General features: G+C 41.4%; 1 protein-coding gene across 4 annotated transcripts in view; it reads right to left on the bottom strand.

The window, feature by feature from the left end:
* Nucleotides 1-25,438, bottom strand: part of ZFAND3 (zinc finger AN1-type containing 3) — a 339,806-nt gene that overhangs the window by 20,465 nt on the left and 293,903 nt on the right. For all 4 annotated transcript variants that reach the window (XM_021099855.1, XM_021099854.1, XM_021099853.1 and 1 more), the window contains one exon: nt 12,626-12,793. In XM_021099855.1, coding sequence (XP_020955514.1) covers nt 12,626-12,793 — 168 coding nt within the window. The remainder of the gene's footprint in view (nt 1-12,625; nt 12,794-25,438) is intronic.

The raw sequence follows: 25,438 nt of genomic DNA, 5'->3' as shown, positions 1-25,438 counted from the left end.
AGCTGCATCTGTGACTTACACCACAGCTCACGGCAACACTGGATCCTTAACCCACTGAGCAAGGCCAGGGATCGCACCTGCCACCTTATGGCTCCTAGCCAAATTCATTTCCGCTGCACCACAATGGGAACTCCAGTTGTGTTTTTTTTTAGGGCCACACCCACAGCATATGGAGGTTCCCAGGCTAGGGGCTGAATAGCAGCTGTAGCTGCCAGCCTAGGCCATGGCCGTAGCAACTCCAGATCTGAGCCATGTCTGTGACCTACACCACAGCTCACGGCAATGCCGGCTCCTTAACCCACTGAGTGAGGCCAGGGATCAAACCTGTGTCCTCATGGGTACTAGTCAGATTTGTTTCCACTGAGCCACAAAAGGAACTCCACAAATAAGTTTTAACCATACACATTAAAGGCCCCAGAAAGGACATTTCTTTAGCAATATTTTTGGGAACAATTTATCAATTTTGAAAGAAAAAAATTTTAACCCTATTTTGACTAAATACTATTTCATTTTTACCATAACTTTTCTAATTTGGTGACATTTTGCTGCACAGGGTACATATAAGAGTCCCAAGTCCTAAACAAGGTTCTGGAAGCTGAACTAAGAGGAGGTTAAGAGAGTCAGGTGTATTAACTTGCAGGAAAGACCAAGAAATCGTCTGGGTACTTCAGAAGAGATGAGCTGGATGACAGATGTCCATGGAAGGAGGGGCAAGAACACATGATGAGAAGCTGTAGTCGGTGGGGGCTAAGAGCTAGGCTGGAGGGAGGAGGGGAGGGAGGGAGAGGTGGGCATTGCTCTCAGCAGTCATGTTGGTCAGAAACTCTTCTTTAGCAGTCCTTGAGCTTCATATCAAAGCCAGGTATGAGATGAGCTTCACATCAAACACAGGTATGAGATGAGGCAACTGGCAATCTTTTTGGTCCTGGTTTTCTCATTTAAAAGGGGGGGGGGTTGAACTAAATACTTGCTGAAGCTCCTAAGTTTGGTGGTATCACAATTTTTTTGGTGATTTTGTATTAGGTAAAAGCATTTAATTCAAACAGAGCATCTCAAAGCATGTCTCAGTGTGGTAGACTTTCATCACCTCAAATGAAAATAACCCAGAGCAGCATCTTGGGTGTCTGATACAACAGTGATCTGAGGGAGAAAGGAGGGCTCTCAGGTCACAGGCTTTCCCCCCTACAGCCAGACTGACACACTACATATGGACAAAGGGAGTAAATAGGTTTTAACTATAAGCATGGGAAGGCAAAACTCTTTAAAACACAGCTTTGTTGACCTTTTTTAGGCCACATGTAGCTCCCCATGAGCTACATCATCCATTTGGGGAGAATGTATTTAGACATTTCTTATGTTTTCCTACAATATATCCCAGAAGTAATAACTGCTAAAACTTGTCAGGGTTGGGGACAGCTATGAAAATGGACAGTGAAATCATACTCAGAGGTAAAAGACTGAATGCTTTCTACTGAACATCAAGGAAAAGGCAAGGAGGTCCATTTTAACACTTCCATTCAACATTATGCTAGAGGTCCCAGCCAATGCAATACTATAAGAAAAAGAAATAACAGGCATACAGGTTGGAGGGGAGTAAAACTGCCCATATTAGCAGATGACATGATCATCGATTTAGAAAATCCTAAGGAGTCTAGAATAATTGAATTTAGTAAGACTGCAGGCTAAAAGGCCATACACAAAAACTGACTGCATTTCAACAAGAAAACAAATAACCCGACTGAAAAACATGCAGAAGACCTAGACATTTTTCCAAAGAAGACATATGGATGGTCAGTAGGCACCATGAAAAGACGCTCAATATCACTAATTATTGGAGAATTGCAAATCAAAACTACAATGAGGTACCACCTTACATAGGTCAGAGTGATCACAATTCGGTCGACAAATAAATACTAGAGATGATGTAGAGCAAAGGAAACCCTCCTACTCTGCTGGGTGGAATGTAAATTGGTACAACCACTATGGAAAACAGTATAGAGGTTCCTCAGAAACCCCATTCCTGGGCATATATCTAAACAATATTATAAACCAAAAAGATACATGCATCTGTATGTTCATCACAGCACTATTCACAATAGCCAAGAAAAGGAAACAACCTAAATGTCCACTGACAGATGAAGGGATTAAAAAGATGTGGTATGTATATACAATGGAATACTACTCAGCCATTAAAAAGAATGAAATAATGCCATTTGCAGAATATGGATGGACCTAAAGATTATCATACTAAGTGAAGTAAATCAGAAAAAGACAAATACCATATGATATCATTTTTATGTCAAATCCAAAATATGGCACAAATGAACCTAACAACAAAACAGAAACAGACTCAGAGACATAGAGAACAGACTACGGTTGCCAAGGAGGTAGGGTGAGGGAGAGGGGTCAACTGGAAGTTTGGGGTTGATAGATGCAAACTATTACATTTAGAATGGATAAGCAATGAGATCCTGCTGTATAGCACAGGGAACTCTATCCAGTCTCTTAGAACAGACCAAGATGAAAAATAATATACAAAAAACAACATATTTATATGTCTAAGTCATTTTGGCACAAATACATATCAACTATACTGTATGTATGTATATGTATATGTCTTTTTAGGGCCGCACCTGCAGCGTATGGAATTTCGCAGGTTAGGGAGTCGAATTGGAGCTGCAGCTGTCAGTCTATGCCATAGCCACAGCAACACCAGATTGAGCCACATTTTCAACCTATGCCACAGCTCACAGCAACACCAGATCCTTAACTCACTGACAAAGGAAAGGGATCGAACTTGCATCCTCATAGATACTAGCTGGGTTCTTAACCCATGAGCCATAATGGGAGCTCCCAACTATAATTAAAAAAAAAAAAAAAACTGACTGCATTTTGAAACAGCAAATAAAATAAAATTTATATTTTATAGTATATAAATTACATTGTATATAAATTATATGAAATATTTTATATTTAAAATTTAAAATACTCAGAATTGCCTTAGCACCTACATTTTTACTTACTAAAGAATTTTCATGAAACCTTGTGGGTTATCCACCTGGTGCCAGTCCAACCCCCTGAGAGCCCTCCTTTCTCCCTCAGATCACTGTTGTATTAGACACTGTTGTAACAACAGCATCATAATATTAAAATACTTAGGAATAAACTTAACAAAGATGTATACTGAAAAATATAAAATGCTGCTATGAAATTAAAGACAAACAAGTGATAAGACATATCATATTAATGGGCTAGAAACATTATTAAAGGCAACAATTCTGTAAATCTTTTAAAAATGGGCAAAATATTTGAAGTCTAAACAGACCCTCCAGAAAAGAAGATATATGAGTGGCCAAAAGGTATATGAAAAAGATGCTTAACATCATTGGTCATTAGAGAAATCTAAATTAACATACCATGGTGAGACAGCATCACACAACCACCAGAATAACTGAAGTTCAAAAGAATGACAGTGTTAACTGCTGGCAAATTATGGAGAAACTGAAACCCTAATATACTGCTGATGGGATTTTCTTAAAACGTTAATGACCATTCAACCTGGCAATTCCACCTCTATGTACTTACCCAAGAAATTGAAGCACATGTCCACACGAGACTTCTGCATGAATATTTACAGCAGCTCTACTCATAATATCCCCAAATTGGAACAACCTAAATGTATGTCAACTGGTAAATGGATAAACTAATGTGGTATCATTCATATAATGAAATACTACTCAACATTAAAGAGGAATGAACTACTGATATGTAACAACATGGATGAATCTCAAAAACAACATGCTACATGGATACACAAGACTATATGTGTGTATATATATATAGCCATAGATATACCTAAATAGACTCCAATGATGTTAAATTTCCAGAAAAGGCAAAATTATACCAACAGAAGTAGATCAGTGGTTGCCTGGGGCTGTGGTAGGAGAGTGTAGGGACTGACAAAAAACTGGGTACAAAGGAACTTTCTGGGATGATGGAAGTATTCTGAACTCTGAATAGGTGATGGCTACACACCTTAAAGTTACTAAAACCCACTGAACTATGAAATAGGTGAATTTTATGGTATATAAATTATATATTAAAAAACCTGTAAAACACACACATACACACCCCTTGCTGAGCAAAGAATTACCTGAAATTATTTACTGGTAGAATTAAAACCAAAAAAATCATTTCCTTTTGCAATAAGCCATTCCCCCCCACCCCATAAAGAAGTATTCTAAACAGGGCAACCTATCCAGTATTTTGATGAAATTATTATTGTGCTGTTATTTCTAAGACTCCACTATAAAAGCAATTGCAAATTTATTATCCAGATGGAAAATACTTTACCTCATGGTTCACCTGTCAGTAGGGTATAAGTGGGGAAGTGACACAGGCTTCGGCAAATGTGCTCTGCACATTTTGTCTTTTAAAAGCTTGTCTTTGATGCTCCTTTACTGGGGAGGGGAGCTCCTCATGTTTCCAGTATCTCTCTACAGCCTTGTCAGAGGACATATGGTAGGCTGGATCTCTGGGACATGGCAACCTAATGGGCTAAATATATGGAGCTAGCGTTCAGTAAAGGTTTGATTTGTTTTGCTCTAACACCTCAACTTGCAATTTAGAGCAGCAGCAGAGGGACTAATCCTTTTGGTTTTAGACCAGAACTCTTATACATTAAAGATTAAATGGGGAACAAAGATATCATCTTCTTGTTTAGGTAAAAGTATAGTGAGAGTGAAAGGAAGAGAGTAGCAGTGGGAGAAAATTTTCTCAGAATTTGCCTCACGATTTCCAATTACTCTTAGCTCTCACACATAAAATAACCCATCAAAGGGTTTTGGTCTGGTTTGGTTTTGCTTTGTGGAGGGTGGGCAGGCATCTCCTTCTCCTGAGCCCTAAGGTAACATAGACCACACTGCTAAGAGGTGCTGGAGAAACCTAGGCCTTGCATTGCCAGACTTAGCACAAAATCAGGAGCTCCTATATGGCTGGAATCTTGGCCACCACACCACACATGGCACAGCGTGAATGTGTCACTCAAGAGCAATAATGGTAACACCTCATCAGCCAAACCAATCTGTTCATGATAAAGGACCTCAAGTGTTTCCTTGGACAGCAGGGTTTTCTGAGGGATCCAGCCTAGAACTCTGCACCCAGAATAAAGCCTTTTATAAGAACATACTGTTTCCCTTTCTTTGAGACATAGGACAGAATGCCAAATGTCTCTGAAAGGTTTAAATCAGACTTGGAAGAAAGTTAAAAGAAAGGCCTAGACACAGGCTTATCTGTGTGATTTCTGATGCTGGTGAACCAGCTGGTGTTTACATGTCACCTACATGCTTTGTAGTCAGCCCGGCTCCTCGCCCCATGGTGACCTCAGGATATCACCATCTGTTTGCTGTGCAGTCCCCTGTAGTGACACATGCAGTTCTTCTCACTTAGTAAATCAGTTCACCTTCTCCCTCGATGACTACTCTAAAAAGATTCAACAGCCTCCTGTTATGCTTTCTTGTACGTTTAATTTTTTTTAAAAAGTCAAATTAGGTGTTGCAAAACCACTGATAAGTTTTCATTATAGATGAATGTCCAAACCCTACAGTCTGGAACTCCTTCCCTCCTTTTCTAGCAGTTTGTCCTCAATTCACCCCAAGGCTCCAACAGGCTGCACAGAGGTCACCACCTTCAGGACACCAGCTTGGTCCAAGCACGCCCCTTTCTGCATATCTAAGCTCCACCCAGCCCCCTGTGCCCCTACTGTGGAAGTATGTCCAGAGTCTCCAGCTGGAATTAATTTCTCTCTCCACATATTCCTATAACATATAGCTTGTACCTTGATTCAAACTCTTATGGGTAGGCTGCCCTGAATGCCGTTTATCTTATGCATGGGCCTTCCTTCCTCTCAGAACCAGTAAATCCCTACTTTGAATGCACATTTAAATCACCTTAGGGATCCTTGGGAAAGTAGCTGATTCTAGGACTGGGCAAAGGTAAGTATAAGATGTCTCCAGAACACATCTTGTTATGCCAGAGTAAGAAAATGCTTTTTTTAAATGGGAGCCATGTCACAAAAACAGATTTCAGCTTGAAGAAACTTCCCGTTGCCAAATTTGGGGCAATTTCAGCACCAAAGTAATTAAGTATAGTGATGGATTATAGCTCTGAAAAATGTAAGAGCCCATGAGCCCATACCAATAATGGGTAAATAAATGGGAGAGGAGAATGCTAGTGCAAATGGTAAGAAGGACTAGAGTGAGAAAATCATCATTTTGCAACCATCATAGTAAACATGGGTTTAGGCAAGAATCATCAATGGATGCTAAATCTAGGAGACGTGTTTTTTGATGATGAGCAGGACCTTTATATAAAGTGTCTCCCACAGACTGCTTACTAGTTGCAAGAATAAAAACAGAGTTAACTATTTTGAGAAACTGGATAATGCCTTGACTTGGTGAGTGGGTCAAAATTAACATCAGCAATGAGGTGGGTGGACATCCGTGCCTCCTGACGCAGGGCCCTCAGACCATACCCGACTGCTGATGTGAAATCTGAATCTGAGCATGAAGAAACACCAGACAAACCCCAAATGAGGAGTGCTCTATTAAAAAAGGGGGTGGGGAGGGTAAATGGAGGGGTGTGGAGGAATGCAGTCTTCAAAAATGTCAGTATCGTTAAAAACAAAGAAAGGCTATGAGGGTGGGAGGAATGGACTGGGGGTGTGGGATTGGCATATGCACACTGAGGTATATAGAACAACTGCCCGAAGGGTACCTCTACCCAGTATCCTGTGATAATCTATGTGGGAAAAGAGTCTGAGAGAGAAAGGATATGTGTATATGCATGACTGGGTCACTTTGCTATACAGCAATTACCACAACCTTGTAAATTAACTATACTTCAATAAAACTTAAAAAAAAAAAAAGCCATGAAAATATTCCAGGTTAAAAGTCTGAAGAAACATGATAACTAAATGCAATACTTGACTGTGGACCGGATTGTGCACTGGAAGGAAACTGCTTTTATAAAGAACAGCACTGGGAGTTCCTGTAGTGGCTCAGCAGAAGCAAACCCGACTAGTATCCACAAGGATGCAGGTTTGATCCCTAGCCCTTGTCAGTATATTAAGGATCCGCGTTGCCATGTGGTCTAGGTCGCAGACAAAGCTCAGATCTGGTGTGACTGTGGCGTAGGCTGGCAGCTATAGCTCCAATTCGACCTGTAGCCTGGGAACCTCCATGTGCTGCAGGTGAGGCCCTAAAAAGCAAAAAAAAAAAAAAAAAAAAAAAGAGAGAGAGAGAGAGAGAACATCATTGGATCAACTAGCAAAACTGACATGTGGACAAAAGTTTTGATGAAAGTATTTATCAGTATCAATTTACTGAAGCTGTGGTTATAAAATTGGAAACACTCCCTGAAGTATATACAGGCTCACTCTGTTTGCAACTTACTCTCAAATGTCCATAAAAAAGAAAAAAAAAAAAAAAAAAACCTGTAATTTTCAAATAAAAAGTTAAAAACAATACCTCGAAATCTCTTCTGATTTGTTTAGAATGAGGCCCATTCTAATTTTTTAGAGGCTTCTTGGGATTGAGAAGTGCCTAGAGCAGCAGTTCTCAAAGCACAGTCCTCACACCAGCAGCATCAACATCACCTGAGAACCTGTTAAACATCCATGGGCACAGTGAGTCAGAAGCTCAGGGGTGGGCCCAGCAGTCTGTGTTTTAGCAGCCTTCCATGTGACTGATGCCCATTCAAGTCTGAAATCCCTGACCTAAACTATGAGCTTCTACATTCTGTAATCTAGCTTCTATATTCCCCACAAAACCTAGTGAAATGCTTTATGCAAAGTCATATCTCAGTAACTGCTTGCTGAATTTAGCTTGATAGTGAATGATAAGGCAGAAATGACCACTAAGGCAACTGGTGATAAACTAATGGTCCTAGGTAAAGCATTGCTCTGCATTTCTAAAGTGAATATAAAATTTATTTTGAAAGCAATAAAGGAAGTCAGATTACTCAAGAGGTTAGTAAAAGCACTGCTGTCCCCAAAGGGAGCATATCAGCTTACAGTGTAAGTCACTGTCAATTGAAAATATGCGGTAACTTATGCAAGCTCTTAGACTAGTATTTAAAAATTAATTCTGTGGTTCTGGGAAGCACTGCACAGCAATTAAAAAGCCATGCGGTGTGCATCATGTAGGATCTACTTGGAAAACATAGCACTCAGGTGGCTGTGATGTGGCCCAGATATGATGAGGATGGCCAGATTTCAGAAGAACACCCTCTAGGTGGCATCTGGAGAGATGAGACTCCTGTAATGACAACGAGCTGATCAATTTGCCTACTGAGTAGAAAATGAAACAAATAAATCCATTTTTATGCCATTGTTTTCCATCTTGAGAAGCTAAACTGCTGAAGATACTCTAGAATGCAGGATATCATCCCAGCCTCGCCACATGCCTTTTCTAATTGGCACCCAGAAAGATTTCACAGGAAAAGGGTGTTACTTTGGTATTATTGATTTAAAGGTTATCTAGTCACAGCGAGGCAGAGGAGATTCATCTTCAAAATTCACCTCTTTATTGAAAGCCCATGGAGTGTCTTGGCAATTAACAATTCCTATCACCTCTAGCTGTTCCCTATGTGAGAAGGCTCAGAACTTGCCTTACAAATTGCTCTTTTGAAGATCAAAGGGGAGCTGAATGTGTCTGTGTGCTCTCGATGAGACTGTGATTTAATGGAATTTTTAGAGAAGGCTTGCTGGCAGTGTTTGGATGACAGCCCCGGGCGGAGGATTCAGGGGAGCTTGGCCACTCTTCCCTTTGGAGCGTCTTCCCTGTCTTTAATTGGCACCTCATTAGAAATTAATGAAAATGACATCCTCTGTTCTTCCTGCTCTAGGCATCGAATGCTACAAAAAGGCCCATCACAATTCATAACACATTCAATTTATATAGCAGTGGCTCTTAAGCATTATTTATGAGATGTGAATTTCTTGTCAGCAGTTAATAACCTGTACAGAGTGGAAGGGGAATGGAAAAAAGATTGTGAATACATATATAAAAAAAGATTTTCTGCAGTGAAGAAGTATTCTGCTTGAGTTCAAACTACCTTCCTGAGTCTTCACTTTCAGTAGTAAATTACTGTGTTTCCCCTCCTCAAAAACCTTTCAGGGCAGTTAAATGTCTCTCTAGCACTCCATGCAACCTCAAGGAAATAACTACACAACTCACCTTTTCCTAGAGAGATCCAAGCAGACAGGGAGGAGGAACACAAGAGCTATTTGTTAAAGACAGTCCCAGAGGTGTGCATTCCTATTGCTGTCCTTCATCTTTTAAAATGTGGCAGTTGACTCAGTCATTTTTCTGAGCACATAAGCATGAAGCTCTCAGTGGGCCAAACTCAACTCCCAGCTCTCTCTTGGAAGCTGAGCTGGAGGGACTGCAGAAAGATAAGGCCTTTCTTCTCCAGCAGAAAAACCAAACCTTTTTAAAAGGAGACTCTTGGAATTGGGCACAAACCAAGGGACTACATGTTAGATCATTTAAAAAGAATGCTTGTCTATGGCCAACCCTTAGAAACCCAGCCTCGTGCCCGAGTGGTGAAGAGCATAGCAGAGCAATCTGCACTCAGTAGTACAGTCAAGCTGGCTGTACTGGAGGAGCACATGAAGTCATCTAACATGGGTTTCTAGATATTTTCAGTTTAGTGCTTAAGACCTTAGGAAATCAGGGAGTTCCTGCCATGGCTCAGTGGTTAATGAATCCGACTAAGAACCATGAGGTTGCGGGTTCAATCCCTGGCTTGCTCAGGGGGTTAAGGATCTGGCATTGCCATGAGCTGTGGTGTGGGTTGCAGACACGGCTCGGATCCCGCATTGCTGTGGCTCTGGTGTAGGCTGGCGGCTACAGCTCCGATTAGACCCATAGCCTGGGAACCTCCATATCTGCAGCCCTAGAAAAGGCAAAAAGACCAAAAAAAAAAAAAAAAAAGACCTTAGGAAATTAGGTGGTTGGCATCAAAGCCAAAGGGTAAAATGGGAGACTTGGTTACAACTCCTCTGGATGTCTCAGTGCTAACTGAATTCTCACTGCTTGTCTGACAAAGAGAGGAGCTATTAGCTACTGCCAGAGGCAAGACAGCACATTTGATGGGCCCACTGCTTGATCCACCAGGGCAAATCCTGTGTAATACCCAGGATTCAGTTACTTTAAAGAAGGAAACAAGAATGTAAGGTACAGGAAAATCCCATGATTCTAATTTAGGAACCACCAAGGCCTGTGTTTAACCACCACTAAGCAACAGGTCAGAGAGGCTTTAAAATACTAGTAACAACTAGACTGCAGAAACCCCCAATGGTTCATGTGAAAACCAAATCAAGAATTTGCAGGCCACAAAAGATCTGGTGACCCAATATGGGCAAAGTTGGTTAGCCATGAGACCCTAGAGTTTCCTTGGCTAACCACAGTATTCCTTCATGATCTCATTAAGAATTTATCTATCCGACAAAGCTTACTTAAAAGACACATGACCGCATTATGCAGCACTATTCACAATAGAGACATGAAAAATCAAATATCGACAGAGATTGATCGAAATGTATATAAAATAATACATACATAAAAAAAATGAATCATGCATTGCAGCAAATGATGAATAAGAATCTATACTGAGTGAAATAAGAAAGACAAAAAAATACATACGAATCATATAATGAATAATATACACAAATAACATCTCAGAAAAAAAATCAATCATGATTGAGAAGACTTGTTGCTGATGGAGGGGAGGAGTGGGAGGATCGAGCTTGGCTATCAGTAAAGTAAATAATTACAAGAATCCGCTGAATAATGAAATATGTTAGATACTCATGCAACAGAAGAAATGTAAAACTGTAATTGTAATGTATAAGTAAGATAATGATGCTGTACAGTGAAAATAAAATTAATAAAAAAAAAAAAAAAAAAAAAAAAAAAAAGAATTTTAACTACCTTGCAGGGCTGATCAAGGTGCAGCCTAAGACTAAGGTTCAGGGCTCACCTGGGCCATGCCATGTTGTAGGAACACAGCCAGAATTTGAAAATACTGCTGACAGCCTCTGCCCCCATGTCTTATCCTACCTCTCATCTCACATTTTCATACAAGCATTTAACAGGATAAATAAATGCCAAACTGAAAAATACAAACTTCCCTGGTGACACCTGGGCTCCAAGTCGGCCTCCATTTCTGCAGCTGAGTATGTGTTTCTGATCTTGCTGAGTACCACACACCAGAGTGTGTAACAAACAACTTCTAGTCATGACCGGAAAGGAGTTTCCATGAGAAGCTGGTACTCCTTCCCTCCTTCTCATTTCCAACAGGGCAGATAACTGAGGGGCAGGAGGAGTGAGGGCTGTCTCTTCAGAAGATAAGGCTCTGCGTAACCGTAACTGCTGAGTGCGGAGAGAACCATCGGGCCTGATGAGCAGCATCAGTGTGGAGAACATCTACGGTTATCCCAGTGGCGAAAGTCAGCGTCTAAGCTCCCACCTAAGGACTCTCACAGGTGGGGGCCAGTCTGCCTGAGGACAGCTCTGTCCTGCACAACAATTTTATTCTACTATGCCCTCAAGTCAGGAAATAAAAACAGGGGCACGAAATCTCTATGTCAGCCTAAACAACGTACCCACACAATTTTGCTTCTCTGGGACATGATGTATGTGGTCAAAAGGAAAGGAAGGATTGGTCTAAGTTTTGTTCCATTGTAGGTGGGTATAAAGTTTTTTAAAAACACATTAGTTTGCGGCAATTCTAAGAGTTGGTATTATGCTGGATGATACAGAAGGAAAGGTTACTTTAAAGCTATTTCAAGGAGTTAACTGACGATGAATTACGGTTCAAAGAAAATAATTTTCTAATCAAACTTTAATTTAAAAGGGATATGGGGGAGAAATCTTCCATTTATTATACGTAGTAAGAAGCTCATTCAAAATTAATTTAATATCTGAATTTTATGGTACATATCCCAGAATTTCTGGTTTGGCTAATTTCTAAATAAGTCACCAATGAGAAGGAACCACAGTAATATGCAATGGGGAGTTGAGAGCAGTAAGCAGTGACAATGCAACTCTAAGGAAATATGTGTTGGAGTTCCCGTTGCAGCTCAGTGGTTAACGAATCCGACTAGGAACCATGAGGTTGCGGGTTTGATCCCTGGCCTTGCTCAGTGGGTTAAGGATCCGGCATTGCCATGAGCTGTGGTGTAGGTTGCAGAAGCAGCTCGGATCCCGAGTTGCTGTGGCTCTGGCGTAGGCCGGTGGCTACAGCTCCAATTCGACCCCTAGCCTGGGAACCTCCATGTACCATGGGATCGGCCCTAGAAATGGCAAAAAGACCAAAAAAAAAAAAGAAATATGTGTCAAGAGGAGTTGGGGATGTTTTGCCTTTTTTCTACATCTGAGAGGAAATACAGGGTGTTCAGAAATAAGAATCCTCCACTACTGACTTTCCAAGCTCCAAACCTACAGCAATGCAGGGAGGTACTCAGGAGATGGAGGAGGACTTCAGCCTCTTAGGAACACGTTCCAGAGCTACACCTGGGGGCCAAGGACAGTCTCCACCACGCCATGGGGGAGATGCTTACCACAGCGGCAGGATCCCAACTCCTGCTGCACCAGCTCCAGTTTGGTTTGGCACTGGAAGCACCGACGGCGGCTTTTCTGTTTGGATCGGCTGGTTTCCTCGGGGCGTTCAGTACTCTCCAGTAGTCGTGGCCGTTTCACTGGCGAGGCCTCATTCTCAGACTGTGAATCTGAGCAAAACAACACATTTGGGGGTCATGGTTAGTGCCTGGCCCGGCAAGCACAGTTGATTAATGCACTGCCAAGCATTCTCCTGACCAGCCTAGAGCCCTTTTCCAGGAACTGGACCTGTGTGAGCAAGACCCAGTTCTGACTGGCCTGGATTATGCTGGACAAATTGTGACAAACATATACCTTCAGAGTTGACTTCTAACAAGCCAGGCCTGAGCTTAGGAGAGAAGGCAGAGGTGGCTCAATAGACATCACTTCTTTGTTGTTGTTTTTATTTTTATTTATTTTTTTTTTTGCTTTTCAGGGCCATACCCACGGCACAATGGAGGTTCCCAGGCTAGGGGTCCAATCGGAGCTACAGCTGCTGGCCTACACCACAGCAACGCATGATCCGAGCTGCATCTGCAACCTACAACCGCAGCTCACAGCAACGCCTGATCCTTAATCCACTGAGCAAGGCCAGGGATCGAACCTGCAACCTCATGGTTCCTAGTCGGATTTGTTTCCAATGCACCACAACAGGAACTCCTCTTTGTTGTTTTAAAAAAGTCACCTTGGGAGTTCCCTTGGGGCTCAGCAGGTTATGAATCCGACTAGTAACCATGAGCATGTGGGTCTGATCACTGGCTTCACTCAGTGGGTTCAGGATCTGGCATTGCTGTGGCTGTGGCATAGGCCTGTGGCCACAGCTCTGATTCAATCCCTAGCCTGGGAATCTCCGTATGCCACGGATGTGGCCCTAAAAAGACATCCACATACACATACATACATAAAAACAGTCATCTCTATGAGGAGACCGCTCTAGCTGGAAAGGGGATCCTCTCTTTGCACCCCTTCTCTAGGCCTAGTTGTTTTCTGCTTGTATTAGTTATTTATCTCCTCTTGGATCTTTGTCCTCAAGTAGACTATACTTCACCAGAGAAGGGACTATGTCTACTATTTCTTTTTCTCACCATGCTTAGCACAATTCCATACCCAAACTCGGTGTTTCATGGAGGGGGTGTCCCTAATCTTCTTTAGTAAAAACACATTTCTATTCCTAAGCACAACTAAATACATAAGAATCAGGTTCCAATACTGAAATCTATTCCACTTTTATTCAGAGTGAAGAAGTACCCTCGCTTGTTCACAGCCAGCTGTCCCATGGCCTCACTTGTGGGGTGGCACCGAGGCAGCACTTGGCACCACAACCCTAGGGCTGGTGCCAAGTTGGAAGGTGTTGTGTTGTGACAACTGTGTCTTAATAACCTCAAAAAAGACAAATGCAATAAAGTTCATGTCATAGGCAGGCTGTAAATTACTCTTGCCTTCCAAAAAAAAAAAAAGGTACAGCATCCAGGGGGCTCTGTACTCCCAGAATTGCTACCACTGCATACTGATGGTGCACCTCTTGCCAAGGTTGTGCTAAAATAAACCACCTCTGGAAGGGTGCCTCCTAAACAGACCCGGATTCCACCCCTTCTCACCCCTCCAACCACCACCACATTGGTCCAGGCATCACCATCTCACCCAGCCCAGTGAAGTACTCTTCCTGGTCTCCCCGCCCTTCCCTTATCCCTACAGTCTATTCTTCACACAGCAGCCAAGCACACCTGTCAAAAATCAAGTTAAAATCATTTCACTCTCCTGGTCAAAATCCTCTAGTGGCTCTTCTTCTCAGAGGAAAAGTGCAGATACTTCCCCGACCCTTGGAAAGGGCCTGCATGATGAGGGGCCCTCTTCTTAGCTGTTCTCCCCCTCTGCTCCATCCACATTAGCCTCCTGTCTCCTGCCCGAGGGCCTTTGCACCTTCTGTTCCCTTTGTCTGAGATACCCTTTACCCCAATCCACAAGGGATCTCACCTCTTTTAAGTATTTTAAGCCGCCTTTTCAATGAAGTCCTCCCTGAAAACCTGGTCTAAACCTCTCTTGCCCCTTCTGTAGCCCTTCCCCTCCTCCTTTTCCTTCCCTTTGTTCCTCCACAGCACTGATCTTCTGACTTTGTCCCCTGGACAATACGAACTCCTGGAAGGCAGAACGTTTCATCTGCTTTGCTCACTAATGTGCCCTCCGCCTAAACTCAGCTTCTCCTAGGCAGTCACGATCTTCTGGCCAACGTGGCTCTAGTGAGAAGCAGCAGGCGCTGGCTGTATTTCAATGAAGGCTGTGGGTACGCCTTTCCCCAGGCTCCCTCTGTGTGAAGATGCTACACGTCACCTGGGCACTCACTGGCCTCGATTGTGATGGCGTCTGCTCAGAGCCCTCCAGCCTACTGCATTGTGCCCTGAATTCAGAAGGCACACACCATTCTTGGCAATTGTAAACTTCATTTTTCATTTCATTTAGTCCTTCCAGTCCTACATGACGTTTTCCCCCAATACAAACCAACTAAACAAGGCCTTTGATGAAAACAATTGAAAGTAAGTTCAGCCTATTTCCCAGCTCTGCTGAGCAAAGCTGTCCAAATCTAGTCAGTGTGATGACTGAGGCAGCCAGACAAGCTGGGACCCCTCCCCTTCCCCTACAAGAACAACAAGCAACAATCTAAATGTAAATCATTACAAAGCAGCCAGCCAAAAGGAATTCACCTGGTATGAGCCACATTGCTGGGGGGGGGGTCCTTTATTTTTAAACAAACTAACAATGGCACCATTTGTATTAATAACCCTACTTAGACCTTTTTTCCCTTTGGGTAACAAGAAAATTCTAGAGTAAAAGCTGTAACAACAACAACAAAAATTGTGTTTGTTCTGAGACAGGGTCCTAAATCTGGAGCATCCAAATAAGAAATTACCCCCAACTCCAGGGCAGTGAGGTGGGGAGAGAAGAGAGACTAGGGTCCATACAAGAAGGGGAAGTAGTTGAAGCCTTTGCATTATTAACCTGTTAAAATCCAGGGGGCCTTGATATGATGCCTGCACACCTGTAACAGAAAGATGAAGACTTGGACCCTCTTTCATTTGCCCTGTTAACTGACAGAACCTAATATATGTCTGGAAGTGCAATGTTCACATTCAAAGCTGTTTCCCTGGTGAGACTGTCCCAAACTGTCAAAGGTGCTGTCTACCTACACAGCACCCACTTCCATTTCTAAAGCAAGCCTTTGCTATCAGAAGACAATTTACTTTCGGAATGGCAGTGCTATCCATGGCTATTTTCAATTAAGAGAGAAAGTGATGTGAATTTTTTTGTTGTTGGTTTTTTTTTTTTTTTTGGATTTTTAGGGCCGCACCTGCGGCATATGGAGGTTCCCAAGGCTGGGGTCAAATTGGAGCTGTAGGTGCTGGCCTACACCACAGCCACCGCAATGCTGGATCCTTAACCCACTAAGCAAGGCCAAGGATCCAACCCACAACCTCATGGATACTAGTTAGGTTCGTAACCCACTGAACCACAATAGGAACTCCTGAATACAGCAGATTTTAATATACGATTCTTAAGATTGAGAAACAGAATTGATTATAATATAATCATAATCACCACTGGTCATCACCAAACAACCCAGCATGATGTAACCCCCAAAATGAGAAGGCTGTCTGGGCTCTTCTAATTCCCCACCTTGTTTCACCAATGAGCACCCAGTAACAACAAAACTAAGGAATAAGTCTGCATGGTCTCATGCTGAAATCTTCCTCTATCCACTCTACATTATATATAAAGACAACCAAGTTATTTGTTCTGGAGGCCAGGCAGCACTGGATGTTCCTGAAGCAGCGGGTCCTAAGGGAGGTTTCTGATGCTGCCAACAGCTTCTGGCTGCGCTGAATCAGCCATCCTAAAGGACCAGCACCTGGCCCTAGTCAGTCCTCAGAGAGTCAATGTCTCAGCATCTGTATAAGCCCAAGACCAAAGGCATCCATGGATAGAAAGTCTGAGCCATGAGAAGCAGTCCTCAACACATCTAAACCAAGACAGACGAAATCTTTACCAGAATGTGCTATTTTTCAAAATCAAGGAACTGTTCCTAAATATTAAGAGATTCATAACTTTAGCACTCTGGAATAAGCCCATGTATCCTTCACTCAGTCAATTGTTTTTTTGGTTTTGTTTTGTTTTGTTTTTTCTTTCTTGGCCACCTCACAGCATATGGAGTTCCCAGGTCAGGGATCATACCCAAGCCACAGTTGTTACCTACACTGCCGCTGTGGCAACGTCAGATCCTTAACCCATTGTGCCAACCCGGCAATCGAACCTGTGACCTGGTGCTGCAGAGACACCGCTGAGCCAACTGCACCACAGTGGGAACTCTTCAATGCTCTATTAAATGCAAAGGAATCTCTGTGCCCTCTAATGCTCCCAACCACAAGGAGGGAGGGGAAATAACCCCCTAAACTATTTACCACCCTTCACACGCTGCCATCCAGGAAGGTGACTGTGTTATATATAACTTCTCAGCGAAGCAAACCATTCTTTGGCATTTCCTCACAAGTCAACTTAGTGTTTTAATTAGAAGCTAATGAAATAAATAGCGGTCTACAGGATTATCATCATGTCTGCATAAGAAATTTACATCTCCTCTGCTAATTACTTAATGAAACCTGTGCCATGGGGAGAGCTGCCTAAATAAGAGAAACAGATGTCCAGGACAGGGATTCTAATTACATAATAATGAAATAAATAATTCAACTATTCAATTATAAATTTAATGCCAATTTTAAAGGACTACCAGAAAGAAAAGGTCCAAATATGGCCAACACTAAAGGAATTCGCATCTATTGTCCATATTTGAATAAATTAAACTTTGACTATATACCTTTTGCTCACAAACATTATTCTTATTACCCTGAAACATTTTCAATTTCCTAAACAATGAAAAACACATACCAGTCTACTTGCATAATCTGAATCTGAGCAGTAAGGGTTAAATGTAGAGAGAAAGGTGAACAGAAATAACTCTCATCTGCAGCTTTAACTGTCAGAAGAAACATGTCCTTGCAAGGAGCATGCTCATTAGCAGTAGGAGGAGATGTAGCAGCAAGCTAGAAACTGCTCCCACCCCAGGAGTTAGGAGTGACTTCTAATTAAAGTCCTCTATAAAGGGCCAACAAAGCACATTTTTCCCCAGTATGCTTTTTCTTGAGAACATAATCTAGTCTGTACCCACACAAGTGCTGCCCACATGCCCATGCCAGGCTCACAGTTCTTGATACTCACCAGACCCCCTCTTCCTCTGCCTACATTTAATAGAATGAGGAAGACACTACATCAGATCTCCTAGCCAGAGGAAAGTCTGATCAAGAATCATAATGTGATTAAATGAGAAAGGAAAATCTTAAGAAAAAGCATTTTATCTATCAGTTTCCTAGAATTAACCATTTCTTAATTTACGACAAAGAAACAAGTACAGTGATTCTTAAAATATATAATTCTCTGAAGAGAGAAAGTCTTCTAATTGTACTTTCCTAGTCAATAGCAGAAAAGTAATGGTAAGACTTTCAATTTAGGAACACAGTTTAAGTGCAAAACTTGACTGCAGACAACAAACAAACCTACTTCTTTTAAAATTCTGTTTCGTCTCTGACAGAAATTCACATTTGTTCCTTACTGTCACTGTTCTTGTCTTTATTACTCATGTTCTCTGCTGAAATTTTCCAAATAAATTGTGTCAGGCCTGTCAGAGTTGTATCCCAATTTTTCTTAATCTCCCATCACTGTGCAGCTGGCAGCCCGCACGCAACAGGGACTGCTAACCACAACCGTGTCCTTGTGACATCTCAGTCAGGCTCCTGACCCTCTGTACAAGCCACCACTCAGATTCGGAATAGGAGAGTGGGAGAAGCAAAGTGACAACAAAGAGACGGAAGCCTTCTTCTATTCGCTCCACCCCCACCTTCCCTCACTTCCAAGAAAGAAAGATGAATCTGTTTAATCTCAGGCTCTATGACAGCTTTTGAGGTACTCAATCAGTTTTTTTAGAACCTATCACAGCCTCTTGACAGATTGACATTTATGATCCCAACAGCCTGTGCAAACATCAGTAAGAGCAATAATTAATGAACCCTCACACATCACTGCTATCTTTCCTTCGACCATTTAAAAGAAGCTTAAGCCGCTCAAACCTCAGGTCCGTGAAATACCACATTCTCACTGGAAAAACTGATAAAAAAAAAAACAAACAAAAACACTTTAAAAAAATCTGTTTTATATGTATTTCTGTTTCTCCTCCTGCTTGCTTTCAGTGTATTAGATTCATCCTCCCCTGGCGTCTTACCCTGTATGCCATAAGAGACTTCATAAGAGAAAACTCCCTCATTATCCATTAAAATTTTGTTTCTACTTATTCTACTGGAATCCACCCACTTCTTTCTTATCTTCCTAATGGTCCTAGAACTATTTTGGAATAGCACGCCTGTTAAAAAGCTATTACACAGAGAAAGAAGTTCAAGTCTTTGGAAAAAAAATTTGTGGAGAATGCCTTTTCATTTGATACATAATACAAAGATGAATCTAGCTTGAAATGCTCCCAGCATGCCATGTCTTATCATAACCCTTTTAAGGGTCAGGCACTCTCAAACTGCCAGGTCACACTACTGTTCAGCATTAACCCCTCTCCTCTCCATCCATCTCCACGCCCGTCTCTCCAGACTACTTTCTCTGGCTCGCTCCTCTGCTACCAAAGCTGTCTTGAGGATGGCCTCGTCTATCACAGCCTCAGGCTGAAGGCAGACCTCTGACGCTTCCTCCCTGCTGGGAACACAGCATCAGGAGACCTGGAGTGATCAATCAGCAGAACCAATTAACTTGGGAGCACATCTCAACTTTTGGAGTCTCTGTCCTCCTTGGTCTGCTTAAAAGACAGAAGGCACCAGAAATCTTGGGGGTAACTGCACCATCTAACTGTCTGGTTTCGATCTTCAAAACAGCAATGCAGAGGCTACTTGTGTAGGAATTTTTCTTGATTGGAAGATAGCTTAAAGAGCAGAGAACACATGAAGTCACAAGTCATGATAATCTGCACCCTTCATGAAATAAGTACCTATTATGTTCCAAAGGCATATTTGAAAGACTGGGATCAGATTCTCACTTCCTCATGGCTCATCTTCCCCTCTGACCGCTGCTAGACAAGATGCTGGAAGCTAATTTTGGTGGCACACTCTGACACCAGAGAAAAGCAATGATAAATTCATCAAAGGATCATGCAGGAGAAGCTAATGGGCTGTGGGGAGAACAGCTCATTAAATAAAATAATCTTAAATGAAATCATGGCATCAGAGTCCAACAGGTCTAAAGGGTTAAGGTCTAAGATCTAAAGTGAGGGTTTTCCCTCAACTGTTCTTCCTGTCTAATCTGTCTGCCTTATATTACTTTTTCTTTCCTATTGTGCTGTCTAGGCTTTCTAGTAAGATGCTAAAACAGGAGAATTGAGAGAGGACATTTTTGCCTTGTTCTAACCTCAGAAGTATTTAGCCTTCACCCAATTTTTTATTTTGAAAATTTTCAACAATATAGAAAAGTTGAAAGAATAATACAATATCTGTGTACACTCCATTCAGATTCAACAACTGTTAACGAACCATCTATCACTTTGCTTTACCTCTCCCCTCCAAATTTATACATCCCAACACTGAACCATCTGAAAATAAGTTGCAAAATCAAAATACTTCATGTATATACATTTAATAAGAGTATTACTTTACATGACCAAAATATCATACTCAAGAAAATTAAGAATAACATTTTAATCCCATCTAACATTTAGTCCATATAGAAATTATCTTCAGTTTTCAAAGGCATGTCCCATCAAGCTGCATGTGTTATATTTTAATCTAGAACAGTATGCCTCTCAAATTGTTCATTTATTCAAATGACATGGGCTTTTTGGACAGTCTTGGTTAGTTTTCCTGTGGGACATACCACCATCCTGGATTGATTGGTTGATTCTTTTTTTTTTGGTCTTTTTGTCATTTCTTGGGCCGCTCCCGCGGCATATGGAGGTTCCCAGGCTAGGGGTCTAATCGGAGCTGTAGCTGCCAGTCTATGCCAGAGCCACAGCAACATGGGATCCGAGCCGCGTCTGCAACCTACACCACAGCTCATGGCAACGCCGGATCGTTAACCCACTGAGCAAGGCCAGGGATCGAACCCGCAACCTCATGGTTCCTAGTCGGATTCGTTAACCACTGCACCACGACGGGAACTCCTGATTGGTTGATTCTTTCTCTTTCCTTTTTTTTTGGGGGGGGGGGTTCTTTTTAGAGCCACACCTGCAGCATATGTAAGTTCCTGGGCTAGGGGTGGAATTGGAGGTGCAGGTGCCAGCCTATGCCACAGCCATACCAGATCCCACTTCTTTGACCTACACTACAGCTCAAAGAACACTGGATCCTTTAACCCACTGAGTAAAGCCAGGGATCAAACCCACATCCTCATGGATACCGGTCAGGTTCTTAACCCAGTGAACCACAATGGAAACTCCCTCTTTCTATCTATTCCTATTGGCATCATTTATTTGTTTGTAAGAAAGGAGTTTTTTTACTGTATACCTCCTGTTTCATATTTAAGACCAGAAATTAAAACTTCCTGCAAGCCCCTGACAAACCCACATGGTTGGAGAATTGGCACAAGGAAGGGCAGGTGAAGCAGGGTAAGCACTGTGTAACTAGCCCAGATCCCACTGCATCTTGGCAGTGAGGGAAGAGATGTTCTTCCTCTAACTTCCTCCACTGCACACCTGTAATACAAGACGTCAGGATACAGTCCATCTGTGCCTTGGCAAGGAATGGATGCTGAGGCGAACATTAGGAGATAACATAGCTATTGTTAGCTATTAGTAATTAGCTATTAGCTATGATTCAGAACATGACTTCTAAAAATCTGATGGCACTGCCTGTGACTGAAGTTGGTCCCAGAAAGCCACAAATCATTCTCCAATTATCTCCTTTCCAATAGCTTCCTGGCCCTTTTCTGATTGCCTTTCCCCTCCGGACAGGTTTACACTGCCGCTAGTTGTTCCTACAAGACATCTCTCCATTGCTGAATCACTCAACTCTTTAAACCTAAAGAAAATCTTCACCAGAATAAAAAACATAAAGCAAAAGCCCAGAAAGCTTCACTTGCAAAAAAATCACAATCTTATTGAGTAAAATAATATTCTCGGTTTATCTGATTTAATTTATTTAAAGCCTCTAGATTAATGACTACTCTGTTCAGAGCCAAAACAATGGTCAATATTTTATTAATTAGTTCTCAGGCACCTACTGTGTGCCAGGCTTTGAACTGACAAATCAGACCTGCATATAGTAGTAATCTCTGCTCAAGAAGTCATGGTCCAGAAGGAAAATCGTAAACAAATTAACTTATAGCACACTAAATGGCCTATTAATATATGAACAGAATGCTACGAACATAAAATGTGGAAATGATAAATTCTGTTGAGGGTGTGAGTAGGAAGTAGAAGAAGGAGAGGTCAAAAAGGTACCTCTTGAACTAAGAACTATATTGTATATAAGGAGACAGGTGGTTCTTAGCCCACATTTGTCATCCTCACGTTCACTGCTGTTAGCTATGCTTTTCGGAACACCATGTATACAAAAGTTGTTGCTCATCTTACCCTCTACCTTTCCTCTTCACCCAAATAGTATCAATTAGTACATTTTTTCATGGTCTGGGGAGCAAATGCATTGGAGAATACCTGTTGGATGGGTTTTCAAGGAAATAAAGCTGCTGTTTATCTTTTCCTTCTTTGACTCTAACTGGTTCCATTTTTTTTCCCTTGGGGCTCACAAACATCTCACTAAAATGCCAATGGCCAAATTAATTTTCTATCATGTTCATTAACCTTAATATTGGTCTATCTGATCAGACACATACCTGGCTTTAAAACTGCAAATCTTTATCAGGAATCTTTCAAGCTCATTTTCTCATTTTAATAAAATAATTTTTTACTGATTTTTTTTCCATTATAGCTGGTTTACAGTGTTCTGTCAATTTTCTACTATATAGCCAAGGTGACCCACTCACACATACACATTCTTTTTTCTTACATTATCATGCTCCATCATAAATGACTAGGTATAGTTCCCAGTGCTATACAGCAGGATCCCATTGCTTATCCATTCCAAAGGCAATAGTTTGCATCTATCATTATTAAATAATTTATTCTGAGATAATTGTAGGTTCAAATGTAACTACGGGCAATAATTTAAAAAACCCCATCCTTCACTCAGTTTCCCCAATGGTAACATCTTGCAAAACCCTAGCACAATGTCACACCCAGGATTCGAATGTTGATACAGTTAAGCTACAGAACATTTCCTCACCACAAGGCTCCCTCATGCTGACTCTTACAGCTATGCCTACTTCCCCCTCTCCTCTCTGCTCCTTGGCAAACCCTATCCTCAATTTCTAAAATTCTGTCATTTCAAGAATGTCATTTACATGGTCATACATGAACATATAGATAGAATCACATGGTATATAACCTTTTGTTCAAGCTCATTTTTAAGATCACTCATCACAAAAGGGATTCCTTAAGTTACGTTTCAGGAATAACTGCAACAATAATCACTAACACAAAGCACTTATTCTGTGCTGGGACTCTTTAAATGCTTTTACATACATTAACTCATTTAGCTTTTATAACGATGATATGAATGAGGTAGATACTATTTTTACCTGCATTTTAAGATGAAGAACTGAGGCATGGGTTAAGTGAGCTGCTGAAGATCAAACAACTAGTAAGCAGAAAGTTGGAATGCGAACCCAGATCCTTGCTCTTAACCACTATGCTGCCCTGTCTCCAACTGTCCTACTTCAAGACTCTATTTCTGCTCTTCCATGAGGGTACCTTATCATGAAGGTGAATTTTTGCTACTTCTGCTTCTACTACTTCCTATGTCTACAAAGACCCTGCTGCCTCTGGGATTTGGGGGGTGGGGGGAGATACTGGGGCTACATATGGGAATGAAAAGAAGCACCTCTCTCTGGTCCACTTAGAATCTTCTTATCCAAACATGACAGTGCACTTCCTCTAGGATCCATCTCAGCTGAATAACCCTACTTGTCCTCTGCTCTTGGAATATGATTTATAAGATTTACTCCTCATCCCATTTTCTTCGTATTTCTGCTAACTCTCCAAGTATCTCTGAATTGCAGTCATAGTATTTTATTTATATGAAATAAACTCATTTTTTTCCTTTCATCTTTATTTAAAAAAAAAACTGTCCACAGTTTATTATTTGTAGCATGATGCAAAAAATAATTTCTCTCCAATAGCAAAGGAAGAGCCAATTATTTTTATTTGAAATTTTATTTCATTCAATGGTCAGAAAAGGTAAAACATACCTTCTCCCCTTTATATGTGTCCCACAGGCAGAAGTCAAAGCTTCCTCTTCTCAACTACCCTGATAGCTTCCTTTGGCTCATATATCAAGTCTGGTTAAAAAGGCACAAATGAGGGTGAGTAGCCCAACCCATAAACCACTCCTGGGTTCATCTGAAAAAAGGTGCGTTGGCTACATGCCTGTAGTAGATTGTTTGTTAAATGCCATTCCTTCTGTACTATTTACTTAAAAGATTATCACTAGGAGCTAGATTCTGGAGGGTTGGGTGGTCAGCTGAACCCTTCAGACTGGCAATACAATGATCATCCTCTATAGCTGGTACTGGCCTGGTACCACCTCCTTGTGTTAGCTTCTCCATTAGCAAGACTTGTCCTGCCTGCCCAACTAAACCATATTACTTTCCCCATAGATTTTTCAGTTACTCACTATAACTGACAAATTACCCTCAAGAGATGATCTTTCCTTTTTTATAACCTGCTTGGGTATTTTAGAGTTCAACAACATTACAATGCATTGATTTTTTTTTAAATATTACGTTTATAGCATCTGTAGAGTACAGGATAAGGTAGCACCATTAAGATGAGACAAATAGAGAGAGAGCAAGATTAAGAAACCCAAGAGAAATATGTACTCCTCAAAGGCCACAAGCCTTTCTGTTCTATGACCATAAGGGTTCTAAAAGTCTTAAAGTGCTAAGACTTGTCTTGAACACCACTTTTTCCAGTATTTCCAGAAAACTAAGATTAGCCAGTTTATTTTCAATTATCCAAAGAAAGGGAAATTTGAGAGACTCTATTAAGTCACTATATATTCAGATTTATAACTTATGACTGTGTCTATGGCAGGCAATACTATTTTCATTTAGTTTCTTTTAACATTCATTTAGAAGTTACATTGCCTAAAAATATGGAATTAGTCTTCTGCTTACTCTATAGTTACATGAAACCTAGATTTTTCATATTATACCTTATAAAATCATTCAACTGTTTTTTGGGTTTTATTTTTTTGTCTTTTTGCCATTTCTTGGGCCACTCCTGCGGCATATGGAGGTTCCCAGACTAAGGGTTGAATCAGAGCTGTAGCCATGGGCCTACGCCAGAGCCACAGCAACGCGGGATTCGAACCGCGTCTGCAACCTATACCACAGCTCATGTCAACGCCGGATCCTTAAGCACTGAGCAAGGCCAGGGATCGAACCCACAACCTCATGGTTCCTAGTTGGATTCATTAACCACTGAGCCATGACAGGAACTCCTCATTCAACTGTTTTGAACACCTATGTAGTGCATGTGACTAGAGCCACTTCTTCCTACTAGTGACTTTCATTTGCAAAAGCCAGGAGGAAAGGGACATGCCAGAAGTATTTAAATAATACTGTACCCC

This window comes from Sus scrofa, chromosome 7 (genome assembly GCF_000003025.6).
Source record: "Sus scrofa isolate TJ Tabasco breed Duroc chromosome 7, Sscrofa11.1, whole genome shotgun sequence".
NCBI classification, from domain to species: Eukaryota; Metazoa; Chordata; class Mammalia; order Artiodactyla; family Suidae; genus Sus; species Sus scrofa.
The sequence above is the reverse complement of the archived record's forward strand: the minus strand, read 5'-3'. Positions and strand labels throughout refer to the sequence as shown.